The sequence below is a fragment of the Tursiops truncatus genome, chromosome 17, assembly GCF_011762595.2.
Source record: "Tursiops truncatus isolate mTurTru1 chromosome 17, mTurTru1.mat.Y, whole genome shotgun sequence".
In the NCBI taxonomy this organism is placed as follows: Eukaryota; Metazoa; Chordata; class Mammalia; order Artiodactyla; family Delphinidae; genus Tursiops; species Tursiops truncatus.
In genome coordinates, this window is record NC_047050.1 from 13,294,606 (window position 1) to 13,317,856 (window position 23,251).

The 23,251-nt window shown below is 36.4% G+C and overlaps 1 protein-coding gene across 12 annotated transcripts in view; it reads left to right on the forward strand.

The window, feature by feature from the left end:
• Positions 1–23,251, forward strand: part of PREX2 (phosphatidylinositol-3,4,5-trisphosphate dependent Rac exchange factor 2) — a 288,229-nt gene that overhangs the window by 116,799 nt on the left and 148,179 nt on the right. For 10 of the 12 annotated variants that reach the window (XR_012327207.1, XM_073794486.1, XM_073794483.1 and 7 more), the window contains 9 exons: positions 1,483–1,583; positions 3,623–3,730; positions 8,512–8,615; positions 9,323–9,372; positions 11,929–12,004; positions 16,017–16,089; positions 18,566–18,708; positions 18,871–18,963; positions 20,650–20,798. Coding sequence is in view for 11 of the 12 variants with exons in the window: in XM_073794486.1 (XP_073650587.1) it covers positions 1,483–1,583; positions 3,623–3,730; positions 8,512–8,615; positions 9,323–9,372; positions 11,929–12,004; positions 16,017–16,089; positions 18,566–18,708; positions 18,871–18,963; positions 20,650–20,798 (897 nt within the window). In the remaining variant the exon portion in view is untranslated. The remainder of the gene's footprint in view (positions 1–1,482; positions 1,584–3,622; positions 3,731–8,511; positions 8,616–9,322; positions 9,373–11,928; positions 12,005–16,016; positions 16,090–18,565; positions 18,709–18,870; positions 18,964–20,649; positions 20,799–23,251) is intronic. The other 2 variants (XM_073794484.1, XM_019925209.3) reach the window with 1 other exon arrangement.

The following is a 23,251-nucleotide window of genomic DNA, read 5'->3' on the forward strand; positions in this document are numbered from 1 at the left end:
AAATATGAGCATGAGTAAATATTTTATTGTAATAAGTCTCTGTATTTAGTGTTCTCCTAATGATACCACATGGCCATAAAAAAAAATCAGTACTGAGCTGAAGCTCTCCTAAGTGCTACAAAACATCACCTCTCTTATCTGAGATGCTGGGGCCCCCCGTCCTCTCCCGAAATGCTGAAAGATGTGAGCTGCGGTCCTCAGTGGCCTTTCTCAGCCACATCAGATGTGTGCGATAGACAGTTCTGACGGTTGGTTTCGTGTTGGAGTATTCCTTATGGATGACAGTTTAGATATAACAATGAATTTACCAAGTAATTTTAAAATTTGAAAACAGGGTAGTCAGACTTTTCTGTGTCTTTTGGTGTGTATCAGTTTGCTATTGCTGCAAAACAAATTACCATGTATTTAGTGACTTAAAAACAATGCCCATGTATTAGCCTGTATTTCTGTAGGTCAGAAGTCCAGGTGAGTTAGACCAGGTTCCGTGCTAAGGGTCTCACAAGGGCAAAATCATGGTGTTGGCAGAGCAGGGGCTGGGCTCTTATCTTGAGCGTTTGAGGAAGAATCCACTTTCCAGCACATTCGGGTTGTTGGCAGCACTTAATCGTTTGTAGTTGTAAGCGTGAGGCCCCGTCTCCATGCTGGCCATTGGCCAGGGCTGCTCTCCGTTAGAGGTTGTCTATATTCCTTGGTCTATGACCCCCCTCTTGCTGCAAAGCCAGCAGTGGCACATTGAATCTTTCCTGTGCTTTTACTTGTTCTCACTTCCTCTTGTGCCACCAGCCTGAGAAAACGCTGCTTCAAAGGGCTCAACTGATCAGGTCAGGCCCTCGTGGATAGTTTCCATATTTTAAGGACAACTGACTTGGGATTTTAATTACATATGCCAGTCCATTCACAGGGCTACCTAGATTGGAATTTCATTGACAAACCAAGGGGTAGGATTCCTGATGGGGGGTGGGAGAACATCTTTAGAAGTCTGTCTACCATACAGGGCATGCAGTTTAATTTTGTCTGCCCTTTTGGAGTTTCAAACCCACTGGTTCTTTGTGCCTGGAAAGCTACTTTTAGACAGTTTATGTCTTACATGAAGTCATCATTACTCTATCTAGTTCTGTCGTTTAGCTGTCTTTAGGATCTGTTGTTTTCTCTTTCGTCCCAAATTTGCTTTTATGTGCGTAATAACCTATAGTTAAAGCTACTTTAGAATTTTCCCTTTGTGTTTACTAAAGGTCTCAATAAGCTGAATAGTTATTAAGTATAGCTTAGGTAAGTCTGAATGTATGGACATGAGTTTTCTAGAATAGAGTCCAATTTATATCTGTGGGCCTTGCATATGTGAAAACCATGTATGTGAAATGAGCTGCCAGCATTCCTTTATATTTTGAGACTCCTTTCATAGCTGCTTGATAAATGCATGGTAAGGATAGACTTCCTGGGGGAAAAAATTAATGATTTACCTTCATTGGATTTCTGTTGCAGTGAATTTGTGTCATGGCTGTTGGAAATCGGAGAGATTCACAGGCCTGAGGAAGGTGTTCACTTGGGACAAGCATTGTTAGAAAACGGAATCATCCATCATGGTAATTATTTTATTAATCGCCTGTTTATTTATCCACAAATTACGTGTATCTTCATTGCATCGATCAGTTTAGTTTATAAAACTTCTCCACATTGTAGGATGCTTATGTTTTTTCCAGCATCTTTGAGTGCCTCATCTATACAGAATATTGTTTCAGGGAGTATGGGTTTATGGTGATATATTTAACTTGAAACAGACAGTTCCAACACAGAATTCCAGGCAAGTGACGTGGGACTGAAGAGGAAGGAACGACGAGTTCTAACTAGAGTATTTGGGATGCTTTGTGAGGGAATTGGCCTTAGTGCTGGGCATTGTAGAATGAATGGAACTCTGACAAGGACAGAAGACAGAAGGACATTCCACCCTGAGGAAGTAGTAGCACTCAGACACAGGAGTGGGAAGGTTCACGGTGGCCTCTTCAGAACTAAGTCAGAGTCTCACGTGGCAGGACCGTATCCTTCACGGATGAGTATGCTGGGACGAGGGGTGTGGTGAGAAAGGTAGGCGAACACCTGATCCCAGCAGATTTTAACTTGCTGGCTGTGTATGTGGGGCTCCTTCTGAGGGACATGAGCAGGTGATGGGCATCTGGAGACAGAGGAGTGACCAGATCTTGATTCTGGAGATAACAGATGAGTGGAGAGTTAGAGATTACAGAGATCCCTGCCCATGGGGACCCTTCCTTCCCCAGGAGGGAAAGGACCAGGGCCGTGTCCATGGCATGATGAGAGGGACCCGTTCAAGAAATTCTGGAGAAGCTGAGACAGCGTATTTGATGTCTGTTTGGACTTAGGAGGTGAAGAGTGAGGGGTGAGATCAGATTATTCTGAGCTTTTTGTCTGGATGACAGACATAGCTAATTCAAGAGGACGAGCATCGGGGGGAAGGTGAAGGGTTTGCGGTGGATTGGGTATGAAACATCTGCAGGGGAGCGTTCAGCAAGGGGTTGAGAATGTGTGGGTGTAACACTTGGGGTAGAGAGAGCATGAGGGTCAGATTTGGGAATCATTTCAAGAGAGCATGAAGTTCTTAGCACATCGATAAGAGACTACAAACAAACAAAAAACAAGAAAGCAATGATCATGGGACTAAGAATAAAAGCTTGAAGAATTTCTAATGCAAAATGTGGGAGAGGAGAAAAAGGCAGGGAACTATGACTAAATATGGGTATTTGGCTGTGGTGTTTTGATGTTCATTTTTTTTTTTCTAAATTAGAGTGAGGTGAAAACAAACTAAATCCTCCAAATTTTTCCCCACCACAGTAGACGCTGCCAATATAATGTACCACCATTTACACAGATAGGAATCCCCTGGCATTCCTTTTTCTCCTTCATGCCATCAAGCCCTGTAAGCCCTACCACCAAACAGGTCTCTAGTTAGACCACCGCTCTCCCTTCCAGGATCTCCACCTTCTTCCCAGTCACCACCTTCTCTGTCCTTGCTTCCACATTTGTCCTCCATCCCCATAGAACACTCTCCAGGTAATGGCTAAAGAGACCTTTTAAGATGTATATAAGATTCAGGCGCTCTCTGCTTACAGGCATCTACTAGCTTCTCATTAAACTTAAAGAAAAGTCCAGACATCTTAACCTAAATCTCTTACCATGGCCCACAACGCCCTACATGATAGGGCCCCTGACTTCCTCTCTGAGTTATCACATAGTGCTGTACCTAACTCGTTACACTGGGGCCATCCTGACCTTCTTTCTCTTCTTTGAACACTCCAAGATGACTCCCCATTTAGGATCTTTGCTCTTGCTGTTCTCAATCAACAATTGCTTATTAATTTCTAGTATATGCCAGTGACCTTTCTAGGTGCTGGAGACACAGCAGTGAATGAAACGACAAAAGTCTCTGTATTATGACTCATCTTCCATGACACTCTGCCTTTTAGAATCCTACCCAGTCCCGTTATTCCAATAAACTACTTCTTAAATTTTTGAAATTTTCTTCATGTACTACTTATCACTCTCTGAAATTATCATGTTGTTTTGTTTCTTTGTTTAATATTTCTCTCTTTATCTCCCATCCCTACTCTAGACTGCAGTCAAAATATAAGCACCGTGAGAACAGGAGCCTTGTGTGTTAATATACAACAAACACCTAGAATGCCCAGCACATATAGGTGCTTAATAAATTATTTGCTGAGTGAGTGAATAAATATATTTTGAGCAGATAATGTTGATAAATTGTATTTGATTTTGTACTTGGTTCATTAATGCCATTAAAACACCGTTTAGCATCTAGTATGCTAAGAAGCGTCATCCAGTATCTTATAAGTAAAAATGGAAAGATGTTGAGTTAGATGGCTTTCCTCTTTATGCTCCTCTTTCCCTTCTTCTAACCCCATGACCAAGTATATATTTGGGACAAGAATGGACTGTACTTGTTTTATCCTGCAATCTATTAAAGCTGAAGTAGGTGGCATGTAAAGAGGTTTTGTATACAATCATTGACCTTCAGAAGTGATTATTCTTTTCCCATTCAGACTGTGTACTTCCAGGGCCTGTGTATTACCAATAGAGCAAGGAAGGGAAAATCTGTTTATGGATACCTTTTATTTACTCCTTTCCTTACTGATTCTTTCCTTCATTCTACATGTAAGATATTATGCCAGGTACATGAAGGTATGTAAATATGAACCCTTGACCTTTTTTTTTCTTACGGTCTAATCGTTTTAAGCCTATCTTTTTAGCTTGTCCATCAAGAAATCCAGCTGCTGGAATATTTCCTTTCAGACAAGACAGAAATCTACTAGGATGGGAGAACTAATGTTTTGCAAGGACTATTGAGAAGGAAAACTGTATTGGTTAACACTAGCTGCTGTAACAAGTAAACCTCCCCAATACAGTGGCTTACATTATAGAAGCTAATTTGTCGCTCATGTACAGTTCAGTCAGTGGTGGAGGATGACGTGGTGGCACCCTGCTCCATGCAGGGTTTTTGGTGCCCGACAGAAGCTCTTCCATCTTCAATACAGTGCTCCTAAAGGTCACCTTGAAGGAAGGGTGGAGTTTCTTGTTTGTTTTAAATGGGTTTGTACCCTTCCCATTGTGCATCACTTTTGTGCACATGTCCGTGGGCACAACTCAGATATGTGGTCACCCTTGGCTGCATGAGGCTCCTAGAAATGTCCTGTACATGCATATGCAGGAAAAACAAAAGCTAAACCAATTTGGTAAAAAAATACCCAATTTCTGCCCCTGAGGCTTAGCTCCTGGGTCAATATAAGATCTATGAAATCATATGAAACACAGAGTAATCATTATATTTATTTGTTAATGTTTTACGATGATATCAGCACATAATAGTCACAAAATCACTTTTAACATTTCTGTTTTCAGTTGAGGTTATTGTGACTTGTGTTGTTAATTTGAGTCACTTTAATCTTTTATGAATTATAAATAACAGAAAAAATGGTTTAAAGCTATCTGTCAACAATAGATACTGCTATTAAATTGTTTAAAAAATTATGGATATGTAAGTTTTTGTACTTCTATGGGATTACTTAACTATATTCTAGAAAGAGCTATGCTAAGTTTGTCACAGTATTTTCCTTTTTGACTATGAGGTACCTTGTAACAGATAACAGGATATTAGAGAAGCTTTATTCCCAAAGCTGGAAAGGTCAAGGCGCAAGGAGAGGTTATCCTTTCAGAGGAGCTGTAAGATTATTTTCAAGTCACCCATCCACTCTTACTTTCATCTTTCAACACAGGTGATCCAGCAATTGTATGAGGAAGAGTTGCTCGTTTACTTAATGAATTAGGTTCTGAAAATTGAACACAACTATCATGGGTGGAATTTTACTTACTTTACAGTAACAAAACTGTTGTTACTTTCGCTGAAGGCATGCGTAGCTAGGCAGACACATTCAAGTCAATTTTAAGTTAGTACAAAGTGGAGTTGGAATAATATTTATTCAATCTCTTCATGAACATAGTACTCTAGAGTCTGACCTTTTCAGTTCAGGACTGCTGAAAGATCTGGAAGGAATCACAGAGAGAACCACCCTTACTTATTTTGTTAACATATGTCTCAAAATATTTTAATTGCCTCCTCTTAAAAGAGAAAAAATCAACAGCATAAGATTTTTTTTTTGGAACGGATATCAGAATTTCAGTCCTAATCAACTTTCCTCCCCTTCCTCAGACACCACCTTTTCCAGTAATACAATTTTGAAAAGAAAGTAGTAAATTCTGTATTAAAATTTATTCTGAAACTTCAAATTCAAGGACACTTTATTATTTAACTTAAAAGAATTGAAATCTTTTTGAACAATGATATTTATAACCTGCTTAACTCTTTTTCTGAGAAATTTAGCACTGAGTACCCTGTATTAAAAGTCCTGTTGGTCACAGTTTGATTTCAGTGGCCTGTGCTGTTACTGTTACCAGGATCTGATCAGTTGTAATGTCCGATCTGGTATACAGAACTTTTGTTGCTGGAAGTAACCTTTTTTTTTTAGTGTCCAAAGTTAACTAATAGAGATTCTCCCAAGCCTAGGATAAGAGAACATATTATGCAATTTCACGTTAATAATTTTATTAGAATGAAGAAATATGGGCCAAGCAGGCTAGTTTCATTAGTATGTGGTTCCAGCTGCATTTTAGTGAAAATAGAATTCCTAAAATAAAGTTGAATGAGCCATCTGTTTTATAAAGAGCCAGCAAAAAAAAAAAAAAAAGTTGACTGTTAATGCTATTATTCACATTGCAAATATCGTTGAGAACTTCATCAGAGGCAAAGCCTTGCTGTACTGGGAATTCTTGGGTTGAGGCAGCATATGTTTTCTCTGTGATATGTTGATAATGTTCTTCTTGTCTGGCTTTATTATTTACATTATAAATGCTTATGTGGGAATTCAGAGAGCTCATTCATTATAGCCAGTGGTGTGCTGAAGTTGGCTGGTCAAAGCTGTAGAGAGCTGGTGATTAACTGTTTAAATAAATTGCAAGCTTGTAGTTAAGCACAGCTATTATTAAAATTAAATTATATAAACATATAAGTACCTAAATTATATTATAAACAAAGGTACTATACCCTTAGAACTCATCACTTCCTAATTATTTTACTACATTTTATTGTTATCTGTGGTCGTGGTGTTACTTATGTCTATTATTTTTGTATGGTGGAAATACTAAATAATAATGTGTCACTGCACATCTCATTCTGTGTTCAGTGACTTTATTTTGGTAGCTGGAAATTGGCCAGCGTGGGAGTATTTGATACCGTGGAAACTGGCGAATGTTACACATCAGTGCTCCTTCTTCCACAACACTAGAGAGCAAGCTGTTCATCATTTACCAGTACATCCCTGGTAATATCCAGCATCACAGAGTTGTTTAAAAGATGTCATTCAGCAACCTTTCTCATCAGCTAATAAACCCATTTTCCGTGCTCGAGAAGTTGGGGGAGTGGCTTTGTATGCAGAACTATTCACTGTTTTTCCAAGGCAACAGCGTAGAGTTGCAGATTAGCCCAAGATTCATTAGCAAAGTCACAAGAGTTTACCTTACAGTGAAGCATTCTATTTTGAACAGGTTGAAACACCACTTGTTTTATTGTGGCAAGATACCTTTGGGCCCAAGTTTCCTTGAATTTTGGAACATCAATATAATAACTTATTTCAATGACTCTTAAGGGATAAAAATGGGAATAGGTAGATTGCACAGGAGAAATAAATAACGGGTCTTGAAACATGCCATAGGATTTCAAAATATTTCTTCCGATTTTATTTTTCTTTCACATATGCTTTTCTTTCTTTTTGGCTTAATCTGGAAAAAAGATGCCAAAAGTTGTGTTGTCTGTCCCTTTTTGGCAGCAAGCCTGTCTCAGTTTTATGGCTGCAAGCCATGCATTTGGTTTGGATAGATGAGGGTGAAATTGCTGAAACTTTGCATATGTGTGTGTGTGTGTGTGTGTGTGTGTGTGTGTGTATATGTGTGTGTGTGTGTGTGTGTTACAAGTCTCTTGGCTTTCTTCTGGATTCACCAATGTAGTTCATGAGAATTCTGACAGATTTTTCTCCCCCTTCAACATTTTTAGCAAAAAGTAAAGGTCAAAGTCTTCTATGTAATCATGAAAATAGAGCCCATTGCAACAAATTATCTCTTCTGCAAATTTTTCATTCCCTGTAAATAAAACATTTAAATGTAAACTCTTTGAGATTTAATTTGAGGTTTTTCCTTTCTAGAACAGTTTTTTTTTTTTTTTAATCAGACTACCTAGAATAAAAGGAAACTTGAGAGAAAGTTTAGTAGGAGTCTTTATGAATGGAAAGTCTTATCTTAAGGATGGAAGTGAAGGTTGACCACTCTCATTTTCCACTGAGGAAAAAAAAAATTAAGTGACGTGTAACAAAAGCATTTGTCAGTGTAAGAAAACTGTTAAAATTTTGGAATCAGTTACATACTGAATTTATCTAATCTACTCTGAAGATCTAAACACAGGATAAATGGTCAAGATTGGTATATGTGTGGTCTTGGCCTGATCGCTGTGGGATAAGACAGATAAATGCTAAAATTCACTTCTGGGGCTGAGAGTCAAATTATAACTCACTAGTTGGAGTATCTGCTGTTCGAAGGGCACTTTTTGCTTGACTTTGTGGCATTGTGAAGAAATAGAAAACACAAACTCGTCTATTTATTTAAGTGTAAATCACTGCGCACACGCACAAATGCATACGCTATGCTACCTAAATGTGGCTAACCTTAATTTAGTTCTTCAGTCATTACATGGAAGTTGTAACTATATTATGTAACAAAATCTTATCATGAATCTTACCATCAAAATACTGGATTAGCATTACTATGTTAGGAAAATGAAAGCTTTTGATAAAACTAAAAGTTTCAGTATTTGGGAATATGTTTTTTATCTGCCAGTTTTTAGTTTGTCAGGATTTTAATATACTGTTCTTATGTTCTTAGTTACGGATAAACATCAATTCAAACCAGAACAGATGTTATATCGATTTCGCTATGATGATGGAACCTTTTATCCAAGAAATGAGATGCAGGATGTGATTTCAAAGGTAACAACCTCTCCCATAACCTTTTATCAATAAAAGAATTCGTGTTGTCGTTATATTCTTATCTTCAGCAAGATAAAATCCTGTAGAGAGACTTAAAATAATTCTGCTGGTATAGGAAATTTTTACATGACGTATGTAAGCAAACCTCTTGATTTTTGTCTTGCTATTTTAAGAATTAGAATGTTAGATTATTGTTTTTATTCTGTTTATCTAATTCTAAAAGGGAATAGTGCAATTGCATAACTCAGAAGATTATATCTGTTGAAAACTGTTTCACATGTAGCAACAAGTGGTCATGATACTTGAATAAGTTTAACAAAAAGATAAATACATAAAATTTATGTAATACCAGTTTTCTTTGTACACTTGACAAAATTTATATTGACATGTAATGATCAAGTAGTATGATGGACCACTACATAGATTTATATTCTGTTTACATTATATCTCAAAATTTTATATTTTAAGAAAATAGTTTTAAAAGTCCTCTGTGTATGTATATGTCATATGTATATGAAAAATTCATAGCACAATTTAATCCTGTTTTTAAAGATTTAAGTTATATTATTTTTATGATGTAATATATCATTTGAATAATAGGGTAATGATTTCAGCATGTTGACAGTGAATCTGTTTTATTCAAAATTTCATTGGTTTGTCCTTTGAGTGATCTTACTTGCTTTTGACATATTTTTGTTTTACAATAGGGCGTACGATTATATTGCCGTCTTCATAGTCTATTTACTCCAGTGATAAGGTGAGTCTAGTTTCTAAGTTCTGGGAGGTTAAATGGAAATATTTATATTGCATATTAGATAAATATTATTAAGCTGGAACTTAACTTAGTTATTTTGTTTTTCTTCCCAAAGTGAAAATTTTACTTTTAAAGATTAAGTCACAATTTATCTGAAAATTTTTCTGAGGCTCTAATTATACCATTTCTTCTACTCTTTTTATTCTGATTTCTAAAATTATTTGCCATTAATTCATAGTAAATTACAGGCTTGATTTTGAAATGATCCACCTTCAGTTAATATTTAATAAATAATAGTTGGCTGGTTGGTAGAGGATTTCAAAATACTGTTTACTATAAATATTTACCATTATGGTTATTTGTATAGTAATTTTTTTCATTAGACTGTGTAATCAAATCTTGGATATGTATTTTATTTCACAATATTTTTTTAATCATCTTTTATCCAAAGAAAAAATTTTGCACTTGAAAATTAAGAATTGACTTGGAGTTAATAATTATAATTTTCTCATTTTTTTTCTGTACCATGTTTTAGCTTCTGAAGAGATGCCTTTTTGTTTTTTAAAGAGACATCAGGATTCATTTTCAGTTTATCTCTTTAGAAAAACAGCAGAAAACTTTGAGTTCTGTGTTATGATTACTAACAGAGATCATCAGTACTTTTGTAATATGCACTGGTATACACTAAGTAGTAGGATGTAATGTAATGTAAAACTAATTTCAGATGGCCAGATGTCATTTGGAGTTTATTGACTAAAACATACTTTTTGGAACAGAAAAATGAACATACTATTTCTAAAATGAATATAGAGGCTTTTCAGTCGTGTCTGTAGAATCCAAACGTTTGATGGACAGTGTTTCTGTTTTTCACTCTGCTTTCCAATTCCAAGGAAACGCAGAGCTTAAAAAAAAAAGATTCCAAAAGTTGCTGGTCAGCGTTGGAATGCCCACACTGCAGGTCCCGAAGGAGAAGACAGAATTTTACCTATTACTCCTGAAAATGCCCTGTCCACTTTCACAAGCAGGCTTCACAAAGTAAAAAGAGGGGAAAGGAACCAACATTTGTTGATTCTCTGCTATATTCCTGGCACAGGCACTCTGTGAATATGTTGGATAATGTAATGCTAAAAGATGGTTCGATACTTAAGGTTTTTTTCTGCTAAACTGATAGAAGACGATACTGGATAATTTTTTCAGGCCACATGTGTATGTATATGTAGGTTTCACGTGTGAGAAAATGTGTTCTGACAATCTATTTTAGCCATGTGGGATTTCTTATCAAGAAAGTTACATTCTGAAAGAGCTGATAAGAAGGAATTGTTCTTTGGCTAGAAATGACGAGGGTTTATGAATTGTGCAAGGTAAATTTACGAGGAAAAAACCCATAAAACAGATGGAATGTACGATAGTCATGTGTGAACTCAGCTTATGAAAAGAAAAATGACTTGGGTGAAGAATCCACAGACCCACGTGTAGTCTATAAAAGACTACCCTGTCCTTCTTATTGACACATGGAAACCAAGATGGAATGGGTGATGAGGTATCAGAAGGAGGGAGGTAGACTTAAAAAGATTTTTAAAAATCTGCTCTTGATTACTGGCTAACTAGTTCATTCACTGTTGAACTCTCAGAAATTTCATTCATGTTTCAGGGAGCTTTTTATGAAAATGGATGAAATGATGTCAATATTAATTGTAAACTACTGACAGAAGCTCAAGAACCATGAATATAGCCAGTAATTATTTGTCACGCCAAGTGGATTGCAGTTTGGATTTTTTTGACATGTTGAAAAGACTGTCGTTTTCTCATTCCATTTTGATCCAGGCCCGCAAAGTAAATGAATTACAGGTTTCCACCCTTGGGGCCTTATTCTGACCATGAGCACTTTGTTGGTATCTAACTAGACTTTGAAACGTTTCTCAGAACTGGGAAGTCTGCAGAAAGGAGAGTCTGCTGCGGAGAGCCAGGATTCCCGGGGCTGCCTGGGGATGCAGCGTGGCTGAGTCCGTGCTCTGATCAGACAAAATGAATAACGAGGTTCTCGGTGTGTTTCCCTCAAGACAGGCCTCAGGTCTCCCACTACAGCTGAGCCTAACGAATAATCCTCTGGGGCAAATCGTGCCTTCCTGGAGAACTCAGGAGCAGAAATACAAGGGGTTGCTTTATTTCCCGTACTTTGAGGAGATTTTTCGTAGACTCTATCTTGATTTAAAGGGAGGGAATTCTATTTTATTCTTCTTTTACTAATGAGCTATTGTATTTCTAGCCAAGTTATTACCAGGTAACATAGCATTAACAATCAGTTTGGATATAGGAAAATGTGAAAGAAGAAATGTGCTGTTTTGGTATCCTTGTGGGTTTCTTCTTCTGGTGTGAGCTGGTGAAGGGAGTTTTCAGGTGTGTACACCTTGTAAAGCTGTCTTATTTACACATAAGTGGGACAGTCAATTCAAATTACAGTGAGTAAACTCTTCTGTTGCCCAGTGATACGAAATGAAATGGTTCCTTGTGCTTACTTGTCCTCTTGCTTAATGTTTTTTCTTTCTCTTTCCTTTATAGAGATAAAGATTACCACTTAAGAACCTACAAATCTGTGGTTATGGCCAACAAGCTGATAGACTGGTTAATTGCACAGGTAAATAGACAAATAGAAGTGACTGAGTTACATTCACTGCTGCTTTAGACTTTGAAGTGATTTAGGTACTTTTTAAAGCTCCCACTTGCCAATGAGACAGTGAAATAACTTGACCAAGTTCATACAGCTAAAATGAAGCAGAGTTAGGATTTGAACCTGGATCATCTGACTTCAGAGTCCCAGACTTGATTTTTATGCAATATTGTCTTTCAAGAGGAAGGTGTTTCTGGATTCAAAAATATCATCTGAGATCCGTCAAGAAACGAAGTATAATTTAAATAAATGTGCATGTACTAAAATTATTTGTATGTTTTGTTCACTGATTTGTTTTAAGGTATCTGGTTTTTAGTCCTAGCAGGTTATTCTAATCTCCCTGTGCCTTCTTCTCTGTTAGATAATAATTGTGTTTTGATAATATGAGCTTTACTTCTCTGAAATGGATTGAAATTTCCAATTAGTGTGAACAGGGGAGGGTGAATGGGTGAATGCAGTAAGATGTATCATTTACGTATTGCCCTGTGTGTATGGCTAGAAGCTTTTGCAACTGAGATCTGCCCTACTTTTCATGCTAATGGTAACGCTTGTCCTCCTAATGCAGCTGTAAACTTTATAAGCCCATAGGTAGACAGCATCACAAAATATTTACCCCTCCCCACTGGCCCACTCTCAAGCTTCACTCCCCTCCCCCCCCAAAAAAAATACAGTATCCATCTGCATACACTGTAAATAGGAAAGTATAAAATTTGTTGTGATTGTTGTTCTGCTTCTTAGAATGTGGGAACTGATAGCTGGTATTGAGAAAATGTTATATGCAACTCAAGGCATCTAGCCCATCATAATAGATATTCAAATATAAATTTATTTAAATGTTTTATTGTGCTAGATCAAGTAATAAATAGTCAAATGTTTTCCAGGGATTAAAGAAAAGGCTAAGAAAACTGATATCCACTTTGACAGAACTTACTATTTTGAGAAAGGGGATATTGCTTGGTTGAAATGTTGTCATTACATTTGGATATTTGAGTCAATTTACTTTTCTGTTATTGAAGAAATTAGCCTACCTCCTTTGTTGCAAGTGGATAATAACGTTTGATGCTCAGTCATAGAAATGTTTATTTTTTGTTTCAAATATTAACGTTTAATTCCCATTTGATTCATCTGTGCACACACATTTTGAGATTTTTATTTTTCATATTAACTTCTACACTATCCAAGACCCCCTATTTTTGCATTTTATGGCACTTAGATTTATTTTATCTAGAAATTAAGATCTTAGATTAAACCAAACAGTTTTTTTTCGATAAAACCCAAATTCCTATGTCCAGGGGCTTGACTAGTGTGAGAGCCTTTTATAACACTATGGTCAGTGTGTGTCATTGGGATTGGTTCTATATTTGGTAACAGAGTTGGAATTTCACCTAGAAATTAAGCTGTTAACAGAATTCACATGAATTCTTGTACTATATGTTGATTATATGAGAAAACCGAAGAAAGTTTCTTTGAAGCAAAAGCTGATGTGGAATAAATATTTAAAGTTCTGACTCAGGAAGTCAGTTATCACCTTTTTTTTTTTTTTTTCCCTCTTTGGCACGTATACTTTCCAAGTGTGAATATTAGAAGACTAAAATAAGTTGCTCAAAAAACGGACCAAGTTGCAATTCTTTTTTTCTTCAGGTTTTCTTAGTGGTCTGTTATGACAACGTCTGTAGAAATTGTACATAATAGAGATTGAAATGGACTGGGATTCAGGTAATCTGGTGTCTGATGACAGTTCTGCTGATAAGCAGTTCTGCAAACGATTGAGTCACTTAATCTCTCTAGATTTTATTTTCACAGCTGTTTTCTGCTTACTGGACTAGCTGTATATGTCAGCTGTTCTCTGTCACTTAAGCTTTATGAGTCTGATGGTGTAAAACGTATCCAAATGTACGTATCAGACCTGATTAACTCTAGCTTCAGATTAGGACAATATGGGCTGGCTGTGAAAAGCAAGACATGGTAATGGTATGATAAGAGAAGGATAAGTTACAGTTCTTAATCTAAGATGAAAAAGAGATATTTTAAAAGTAAGGGTCTCTTTCCACCAAGGCTCTCAACTGATAATAAAACTTAATTTCTAGCATTGACCGGGACACTGAGTTGACTTGGAGAGCTTAAGGGGACCAAATAGAGAACTGACTCCAATGTGATAGTCCATGTGTTGTTTGGAGTATAGCCTAGATCTGATAGCTTTTGGATGATGGTACTTATTATATACCATATTTTAAGTGACTAAGTTCTTCACCAGATTTGAATTGCTGGAGGACAGGGAAGTATTTTTTTGTTTGAGTGCTTTACTCTCTGTAGCACTTGGCACACTTTGTGGCAGAAAAAAAAATCTTTTGAGTGAATTCATAAAAGTTACGTAACAGCTATATTTTGAAAAGGGTACAGATGCGTTGTCCAAAGATACAGATTATACATGTCTTGTTAGTTAACAGGATTAGTGAGGGGTGGAGTTGTCACAGCATGAGGCGGCACTTGTTTTGGTCCTGGATAGACAGATAGGTAGAATTTAAATGTGTGAAGGGTAACAATTGGGGGGGTCAGCTTGACAAGAGTGAAGGTGACCCCACCTTTGGAAAATGAGGCTGGAGGGGTAGAATGAAGTTAGGATTATGGGAGGCCTGGGAAGCCCAACAGAAAATTTTGATATTTTACGATCATTAAAAAAGAGAGTCAGTGTAAAGTTTTGGAACATGATATTCCTGTGTAAGGAAGTTTAATTCTATAAAGGCAATAAGTTAGAGAAAGTACAGGAAAAAATTATGGCAATTTAGAAGTGAAATGAAGAAACACTGGGTTAGGGTGTTGAGATAGAAATGAAATAGAAGCCAGAGAGAAGAGGGGATGGATTTGGTAGAGTATTGTACCTAAGAGCTAAAACATAGGACTAGGAAAAATGAGATAATATGTAAGAAAGCACTTCTTAAACTGTAAAACATACAACTGTAATGACATATAGACACACATACATACATATACACATATATATTCACATGCAGTCGGCCCTCTTGGGATCTACGAGGGATTGGTTCCAGGACCCCTGAAGATACCAAAATCCACAGATACTCAAGTCCCTTACATAAAATAGAGTAGTATTTGCAAATAACCTCCCATGTACTTTAAGTAATCTCAAGATTACTTATAATACCTGATGTAATGTAAATGCTATGTAAACAGTGTCTGGTCCTGCAATTCAAGCTTTGCTTTTTGGAAGTTTCTGGATTTTTTTTCTCTGAATAATTTTGATCCGTGGTTGGTTGAATCTTCAGATGCTGAACCCGTGGTGACAGAGGGCAGACTGTATATGAATTCATACTTAAATGAATAAAATAGATGTTTTCTAGATAAAAATCATAACAGAAGTTTGCATTGGGCTTTCTTTTGGGGATCAGTTATATGAGCTGATTTTTTTTTTTGGCAAGATAGAGAAAGAGAAGCTTGCATTTGCTGACTTCACTGAACAACACACTCTTAGGGTCTTACGAGTCACCCTAGATTAGTAGGTTTCTTTGGGGGTACTTAAAGAGCAAGGCCATTTTGTGGAAGGGAGGTGATAGCTGAGATCACGCATAATAATTTTTACTTAGCAAGTTTTATTTAGTGAGTTTTCAATATGTAGGATATTTCCTTGATACATAATTGCGATATAAGATCAAAGAAATAAGAGAAAGGGATCATTTGTGATAGCAATACATTTTAGTTACCTATGTATTTTTCCTTTTAAATAAGACATGATTTTTCTCAAGAAGTATGAAATCTTTATTTTTTATGTAATGTCAGAAGAAGAGATTTTCATAATCAAGTGAATGTTTTATAACCCTTAGATGGATCGTGGCCTTATGAAAGCAGCGTCTGTCCTAATGTATGAATGGCTTTGTCAGTCCAGTGCTGAAATGTCAAACGCGGTTAAGATGCAGCAAAATCTTCAGTTGCCTATTAACTTGTACAGGGCTTTTGTGGTTAACAGGGGGATTGCCGCACCAGAGAAGAGGCAATGATATTTGGCGTTGGACTCTGTGACAATGGATTTATGCACCATGGTAGGGATCGTTATTGTGGAAGCTTACAGATGTATTTCACTGTTTTGTTTTGTTAGGACACTGGGAGTGTCTCAGTGTTCCGGGGAAGTCATCTGGAGACAAACCAGCAAGACTGTCTGGGTCTTGCCGTGTGTCCCTGTTGGGTCACCACGTCTGCATTCAGTGTCACTTTGGTGCCTTTGCTATGTCTAATGACTCTTATCTACCAGTTGCCATTACTTCTCTTCTGTTTTTCTAGACTGATCCCAAAAAACCAACAGCTTGAACTAGAAGTTTCTAAAAAAAAAAAAAAGAAAAGCTGATATATCTCTTTGAAACTATTTTAGGTCAGAGCCATGTTTTTTTTTTTTTTTGAATGCCAGTATATATTAAAATGATTAAACGAGAGCATTTAATCTGAACATTTATTGTTATTTTTAGAAAAATGCTTTCAAAATTATCTCAGAGAACAAAATTATAAATCTCTGGAAAAAAATCTGTTTCTTTTTGGCTGCTAATTAAAGATTGAATTTCTTTCTTGTTTGATGACTTCATTTCCCTTCAGTTTATAAAAATAATGAGACTTAGTTTTCCCTCTCTATTCATACCATCTTATAGATTCCATAAACCCAAACAATCTCTTTTCATTGTTAATATTTGCATGTGTGTATATTTGATAGCTCTTGTACCTATTTGTCAATTACACTCAGAAAGTTGTTACCTCTTTCCAAAGAAAAGTACAGCAAAAGTTAACAGCGATTTTGAGAGCATCCTTGGTTTTCGTATGTTCCTTTGGGAATTCCATTACATTCTAGTATCTCTGGACCACTGTATGAGCTGTGATAGGGGAAATGTCTGTCTTTGAAGAGCCAACAATGGAATGGAAGGAATGATATCATTATAGGGGATTAAAACAATAATATCAACCTTCAAAGGTTTTGATTATTTTTCTCTTGAAAGTATCAACAAGCAGCAATTTTATCTAAATAGTTTTTTTAAAATATTGAGTTACAGTAAAGGTTTTCCCTACGAAAGTCTCTGTCAGTAAAGCACAGCTAGTTCCGCTCATTCCTGGCCTTACTGATGTTCTCTCTCCCTGCCTTTAGACTGACTGTTTGGTGGAGGAAAACAGTAGTAGCAGAAACACCATGTGAGTTTTGGGAAACTGCTTAGGTCATGTAGGCAAGACGTAACTCGATCTCAATTATATCCTCATTTCTCTTGTCACCTACAACTTGTGTTACCTTTTAATTTGTGGTTGGTAGTTTCATTTGTTAACTCATGTTGCCAACCAGTCCTTCATTCAAAGGTCAATTCATACATACAGCTAGTCAACAATTGTGATTTGGACCTCTGTTAAAATAATGAAATCAAAGAGCTGTCATTTTTGGTTGCCTACTATAAGCCAAGTTATTTACACTTATTACCTCATTTTAGTTTTGTCCAACATTATGAAGAAGGTTTTACTGCCTGCATTTTACGGGTGAGGAAACTGAAGTTCAAGGAGTTTAAGTAACTTTCCTAGTGTTTCACCCAGAATCAGTCCCAGACCTGGAATTTGAGCTCCGGGTCTGTCTTATGATAAAGCCTAACATTCTACTGTGCCCTGGGACTGCAGGTCTTAGATCCCGGACTCAGTGAATCAACCTGTCTCAAAAAGTATGCTTTAGGGTATAAGGGTAGATAAGGAGAAATAGAGAAGATTTCTCTTTTAAGACACTTTGACAGTTGTCAGGTCCTCACTGAGTACAAATTCTTTCTATTAGTATTTAGCTTTATTTTTAAAAAGGCTAACAAAACATATACCTTATATCATGAGAGCGTGCCAGGAAGCTTGGGGACTTTGGGGGGAAATATTAATGTTCAGATAAAAGGGAAGAAACTGACCTTTGCAGAAATAAGTTTATTTGAGAATAATGTTTTTACAGAAAAGAACTAGGAATTAGTGGGAACTAAAATCACTTTTCACCCAGAAGATATCTTTCTGGTTTGAAGGGTTGGAATAAAAGCGACCACAGTGGGAATTGCTCACACACATAAGGGCAACAGTTAACCCATTTGAATTTTCCCATAATTGTGCAGGATATTAAAAACAGAAATGTTTTTGTGTTTTTAGTTAAAATGTTTACTACAAATTCGAAACAGTGTAGGTTTCTGTGTTTTGAACTGCATACATTTTTTGATTCAATATAATCTTTGACTTAAAGTTGGGTTTTAATCTGGAAAGGTGGCAGACTTGGTTAAGAAAAAAACGTTAACAATGAAAAATATATTACTTGTTTTAAAAATTCAGAATTATTTAGGTAATAGTAATCTAAAGGAAACATTGGCTTGAAATTATAGCAAGAAATAAAAAAGGGTTATTGGGATATTTGTGAATGTAACTTGTTCTAGGTGATGGGACGGGGTATTAATTTACTGAAGGGTCTGTCAGTATGGAAACGGAGGTCAATTTGGGGATAATTGAAACAGTTTGAATCTCTCTCTGTTTCCATAGTCCTTGAAAAAAGTGAATTCAAAGACGAACCCTTACTTTTCCGCTTTTTTGCTGATGAGGAAATGGAAGGATCAAATATGAAACATCGACTGATGAAACATGACTTAAAAGTTGTAGAAAATGTTATAGCCAAATCATTATTGGTAAGTTTGTTACTGTGCTATGCAGGTTTTCTTCTTGATTAGCCATTAACAGGAGATTACATAAACGTGTTTGACAGCGATGCACCGTATTATTTCATTCTGTTTGATTTGTAAGTTTTTTCATAGTTGTTTTATTAATAATGTTAATATTTTGCATTTCAGATTAAATCCAATGAAGGCAGCTATGGTTTTGGGTTAGAAGACAAAAATAAAGTTCCAATAATAAAGCTGGTAGAAAAGGGGTCTAATGCTGAGGTAATGTAAATTAGCATTTTTATTTAACTTTGTCCGTGACATACGAACATAAAAGTTTTAAACAAAGTGAAATCAGCCTTTAAGTATCTTTATGGAAAATAATGTTTCTGAATAATCTTATTCTGAGGTTCTTTTAAATACTGTTGGATTCGTGACAGAGGTTGTCTGGGTACTTAAGGATAGTGGGAGGAGGTATTTTAGAGATCTACAGCTTGAACTGTCGACCTCCTAGGAGTCCAGGTGGCTTATTCCATGTCTGATTCTAGCCTGCAGCCCTGTGGAGACTGCATAGGGTGGGACTGTATTGTGTATGTCACATGATCCTTCCATTAAATCTAGGGCTGTATCTTCTATTTTCCTATCACTTTTGACTGTCTTATTTAAGTACAACTTCCACCAGTAAAGCACATGCTTTCGTTTATTTTCTTATTGGGTTAATGCCGATAAATTGATTAATGTACTCTCACCTTACCAGACTTTTAAACAGAGGAATCTCCTGATCATTCATTCATTCAGAAATGTTTATTTAGTGCCTGTTACGTGATGAGCAGCGTTCTAGGCTCTGGTAATACAGCAGTGAACAAAACAAAGTTCTCTGCCCTCATGGAACGTACCTTCTAATGTTATATCCCAAGTATGTCAGGTTAAAAGTATTCCTACCTCTGCCTGGCTTATAAAATGCTTAATCCTCAAGCAAATGTCTCAATATATAAATTTTTAATAAAGAATGAGAAAATGAATGAAGCGTGGCTTTTAACTTTGAGCCTGTTTAAAGTTAGTAGCAAACTGTCACTTACCCGATTTGCCGACGCCCAAGGTCTCTGCCTTTTACCAACCTCGTGCCAGACAAAGCTCTATGTACAGCATATTAATTTCAAACAAAGTAACTCTGCTCAGCCCATACTCTGTTGGTGGGCCTGGCCAACAAATGACTGTTTGTATTATTTTCTTTGATGAGGAAATGTTTTCCCCAGTCATTTTCAGAGGGTGTTCTTGGAGCCCAGCTTCATCTGACTCTGCCACCAATAAAATGCCCTCTCCCGGGTTTTCGTCATTTGGCTGGTAACCAAAACAGTATATAGTTTATAGGCAGTAGGGTTGGTTAAGAAGATTGGCCTGGTTGGCATGGAGAGATAATGTCTTCCTTGTCATCTTTCCAGCATCTTGTGATCTGTGCCTGTTGGAGCTCTTCCTTGGTTCCAGGCCATTTCTCTCTCCTGCCCTGTGGTCCCCTATGCTATGTCAGGCTAGAGATGTATATTTGGTTGTTATCCATGTCTATATACAGGTTGAAACTCCCTCAGTTATTTGGATATAGATAGAAAACACAGGCAAAAAACTTAACCTGGAGTTTGACTGTAGTTAAAAGGATGAAATAAGAACTATAAAATATAACAGAAAAAAGGGTTACAGGAGAAGTACATTGTTAAGTCCTGGAGGGAGGGAGGAGAATTTCAGTAGAGATGCGTGATCAAATTTAAAAGTAGGTCAAAGAGAATAACTGTGTTATCTCTTCCACAGTTCTGTATTGTCACATTGTATGAAAACATTGCAGATGTGTTAAAATGTCAAAATCTCTAAGTTCTAGACCCTTTCAGATTCTAATTCTGTGAAAAAATAGGTTCCTTATTAAAATAAAATTTTATTTTTTTTTTTTTTTTTTTTTTTTTGCTGTTTCTCTCCTAGATGGCTGGCATGGAAGTTGGGAAAAAGATTTTTGCTATTAATGGTGACCTGGTTTTTATGAGACCTTTCAATGAAGTGGATTGCTTCCTGAAATCATGCTTACATAGCAGAAAACCTCTAAGAGTTCTTGTGAGCACAAAGCCAAGAGAGTAAGTTGTATAATTTATGTGCGGTTTTTAAAAAAATTAGACATAGGTGAATAAAATAGAAAAGTTAAGAGTGAACATCTGGAATTAAGCATCTCACTGCTTGGCACATTTAAACGTCACCAACATTACTGATACTGGTCTGTAGATAATGGGAAAAAATACATTGCTTATGATGGTTAAATGCTTGCTACTTAAATCAGGTAGTTTCAACAGAATAATATTTTCCTTTTGATGCCCCAATTTTTCTGCTCTGGGTTGGGTTGAGTTTGATGATGAGTGAAGAAAACTAGTAGAACACTTGGCAATGAAAACTTTATTCCGCCATGTTCAGCTCTAAGAATTTCAGGGACTATGATACCATTTATGATTAAGTGCTCATAGGAGATGGGATCAAACCTGGGTGACAGACACTTCCATGCTTTCATATACTTAGTAATATGTCCATTATTTTTAAAAAATATGTCTACCTATGATTAGAAAAAAAACCTTATGTTTATTATAGAAAAGTTAGCGAGTACAGGTTTTTCTAAAGGAAGACATTTTCTTATAATCATATTATCCATAAATGACCATTGTTATTTTTTTGAAATTCAGTGCTAGTTGATTTTTCTAAGTATTGACACACGTACATACAATCAAGTATTTATAAAATGGGAACATGATTAATGATCTGGGGGGGGTTGAAAAAAATTAACAAGATATTATGGATATACTTGGAAAACATTAGCTTTTTGTCTGCAAATCATTGGTGGTCTCGTGTTCCTGTATTAGATTTCCATGATTTGTTTAACTAATTAATTAATTGAGAGAATATATATAAAGTGCTTAGCATAATGTCTTAATGTACTATGATTATATCAATATTACTCTTTAAAATTGAAGTATATTATTTTAATAGTAATAAGCAACTTCATTAATTTGAAGGTAAATGAAGGTTACCACTTCAGAAACAAAAAGGTTTAACTACTTATAAAAATATTCTAAGTATATATGGTATAGTATTCTTCCCTACCTTAGTATATATTTTCAGCAATAGCTGGGTCCATCATTTATCTTAAGAGTTAAAGTGCAGTGTAATGGGCTGGATTCTGCAGTGTCATCAAGGTGGAGGCTTTAGCTTCTACCCACAGCTTACCAAGGGGTCTGAAGGAGTGAGAGTGACTCATTAAAGTTAGTAATTTAGGAAGGCTTTGAGATACAGGGCAGCAAATAACCATGACAGTGTCTTCTCTCTAAACCTAATTATGATCTATTAGTCACCCTTTCTCCAACCCTATCTAGGACGAGGTTTATCTAGTTGCCAACCTCTGGACAATTTGAGGGCATTTAAAAGGAAAAGGACAGATTGGAAAAGACTAAGGCAGTAGTATTCCGGAGCAATCATTAGTAAGCTAAAGGCCCTCTCCACAGCCCCTTGCCCCCTGATTTAACCCGGCAAATACTTTTCACTGATCATAGACATTTCAATTTAGAGGACTTTGAAGTCATCAGCTTCAATACTGAATAGAAAGGGGCAGATCCTCAGTCCTAGAATTAATTGCTAGATGAGCAGGGTTGGAACCTGGGTCTTTTCACTCTTCCCTCTGTGTTTGCTGCACAGTATCTGAAACCCGATATCTCCCGTCCAGGTTCAAGCCTCTCTTTCACCATTTGCTTACTAATTGTGTTGCTTCAACAAACTCATCCATAAAAAAGGGGGATAATAAGAGTGCCTATGTCACAGGGGTGCTAAGAACATTAAACAAATCTAGGTTTGCTGGGACGAAGTGAGAGAGTGGCATGGACACATATACACTACCAAACGTAAGGTGGAGAGCTAGTGGGAAGCAGCCACACAGCACAGGGAGATCAGCTCGGTGCTTTGTGACGCGCTAGAAAGGTGGGATAGGGAGAGTGGGAGGGAGATGCAAGAGGGAGGAGATATAGGGATATATGTATATGTGTAGCTGATTCACTTTGTTATACAGCAGAAACTAACACACCATTGCAAAGCAATTATACTCCAATAAAGATGTTTTAAAAAAATAAATAAATAAATAAAATGTATTGGGCACCTATGAGGTGCTGGGTACATTATGAAAGGTAGCATTAAATAAGAAAAAAAAAAAACCTATTCAGGTGTTCCGCATGCAGTATGTATTCCAGTGATGTTATCTGTGACGCTTATCTATTCTCATTTTATTTTTTTTCACTGCTTCTTTATTACATCAAGAGCACATTTTACATTTTATTTCAAAACTGTTTTGAGGATGGAGTACTCAGTTTTTTCCTTTTTATTTTTAATTTGTCTGAAGTATTACAACCTTTCCTTTCATATGTCCTTATTCTAACATATGATTCCTATAAATCATTCTCATATTTTCTTATAATAGCTACTTATAATTTATGTAGTATCCTGTTTGGGGGGAAAAAGGCAAAATACGACGGGTAAATACAACAGAATTTTTGTTTTG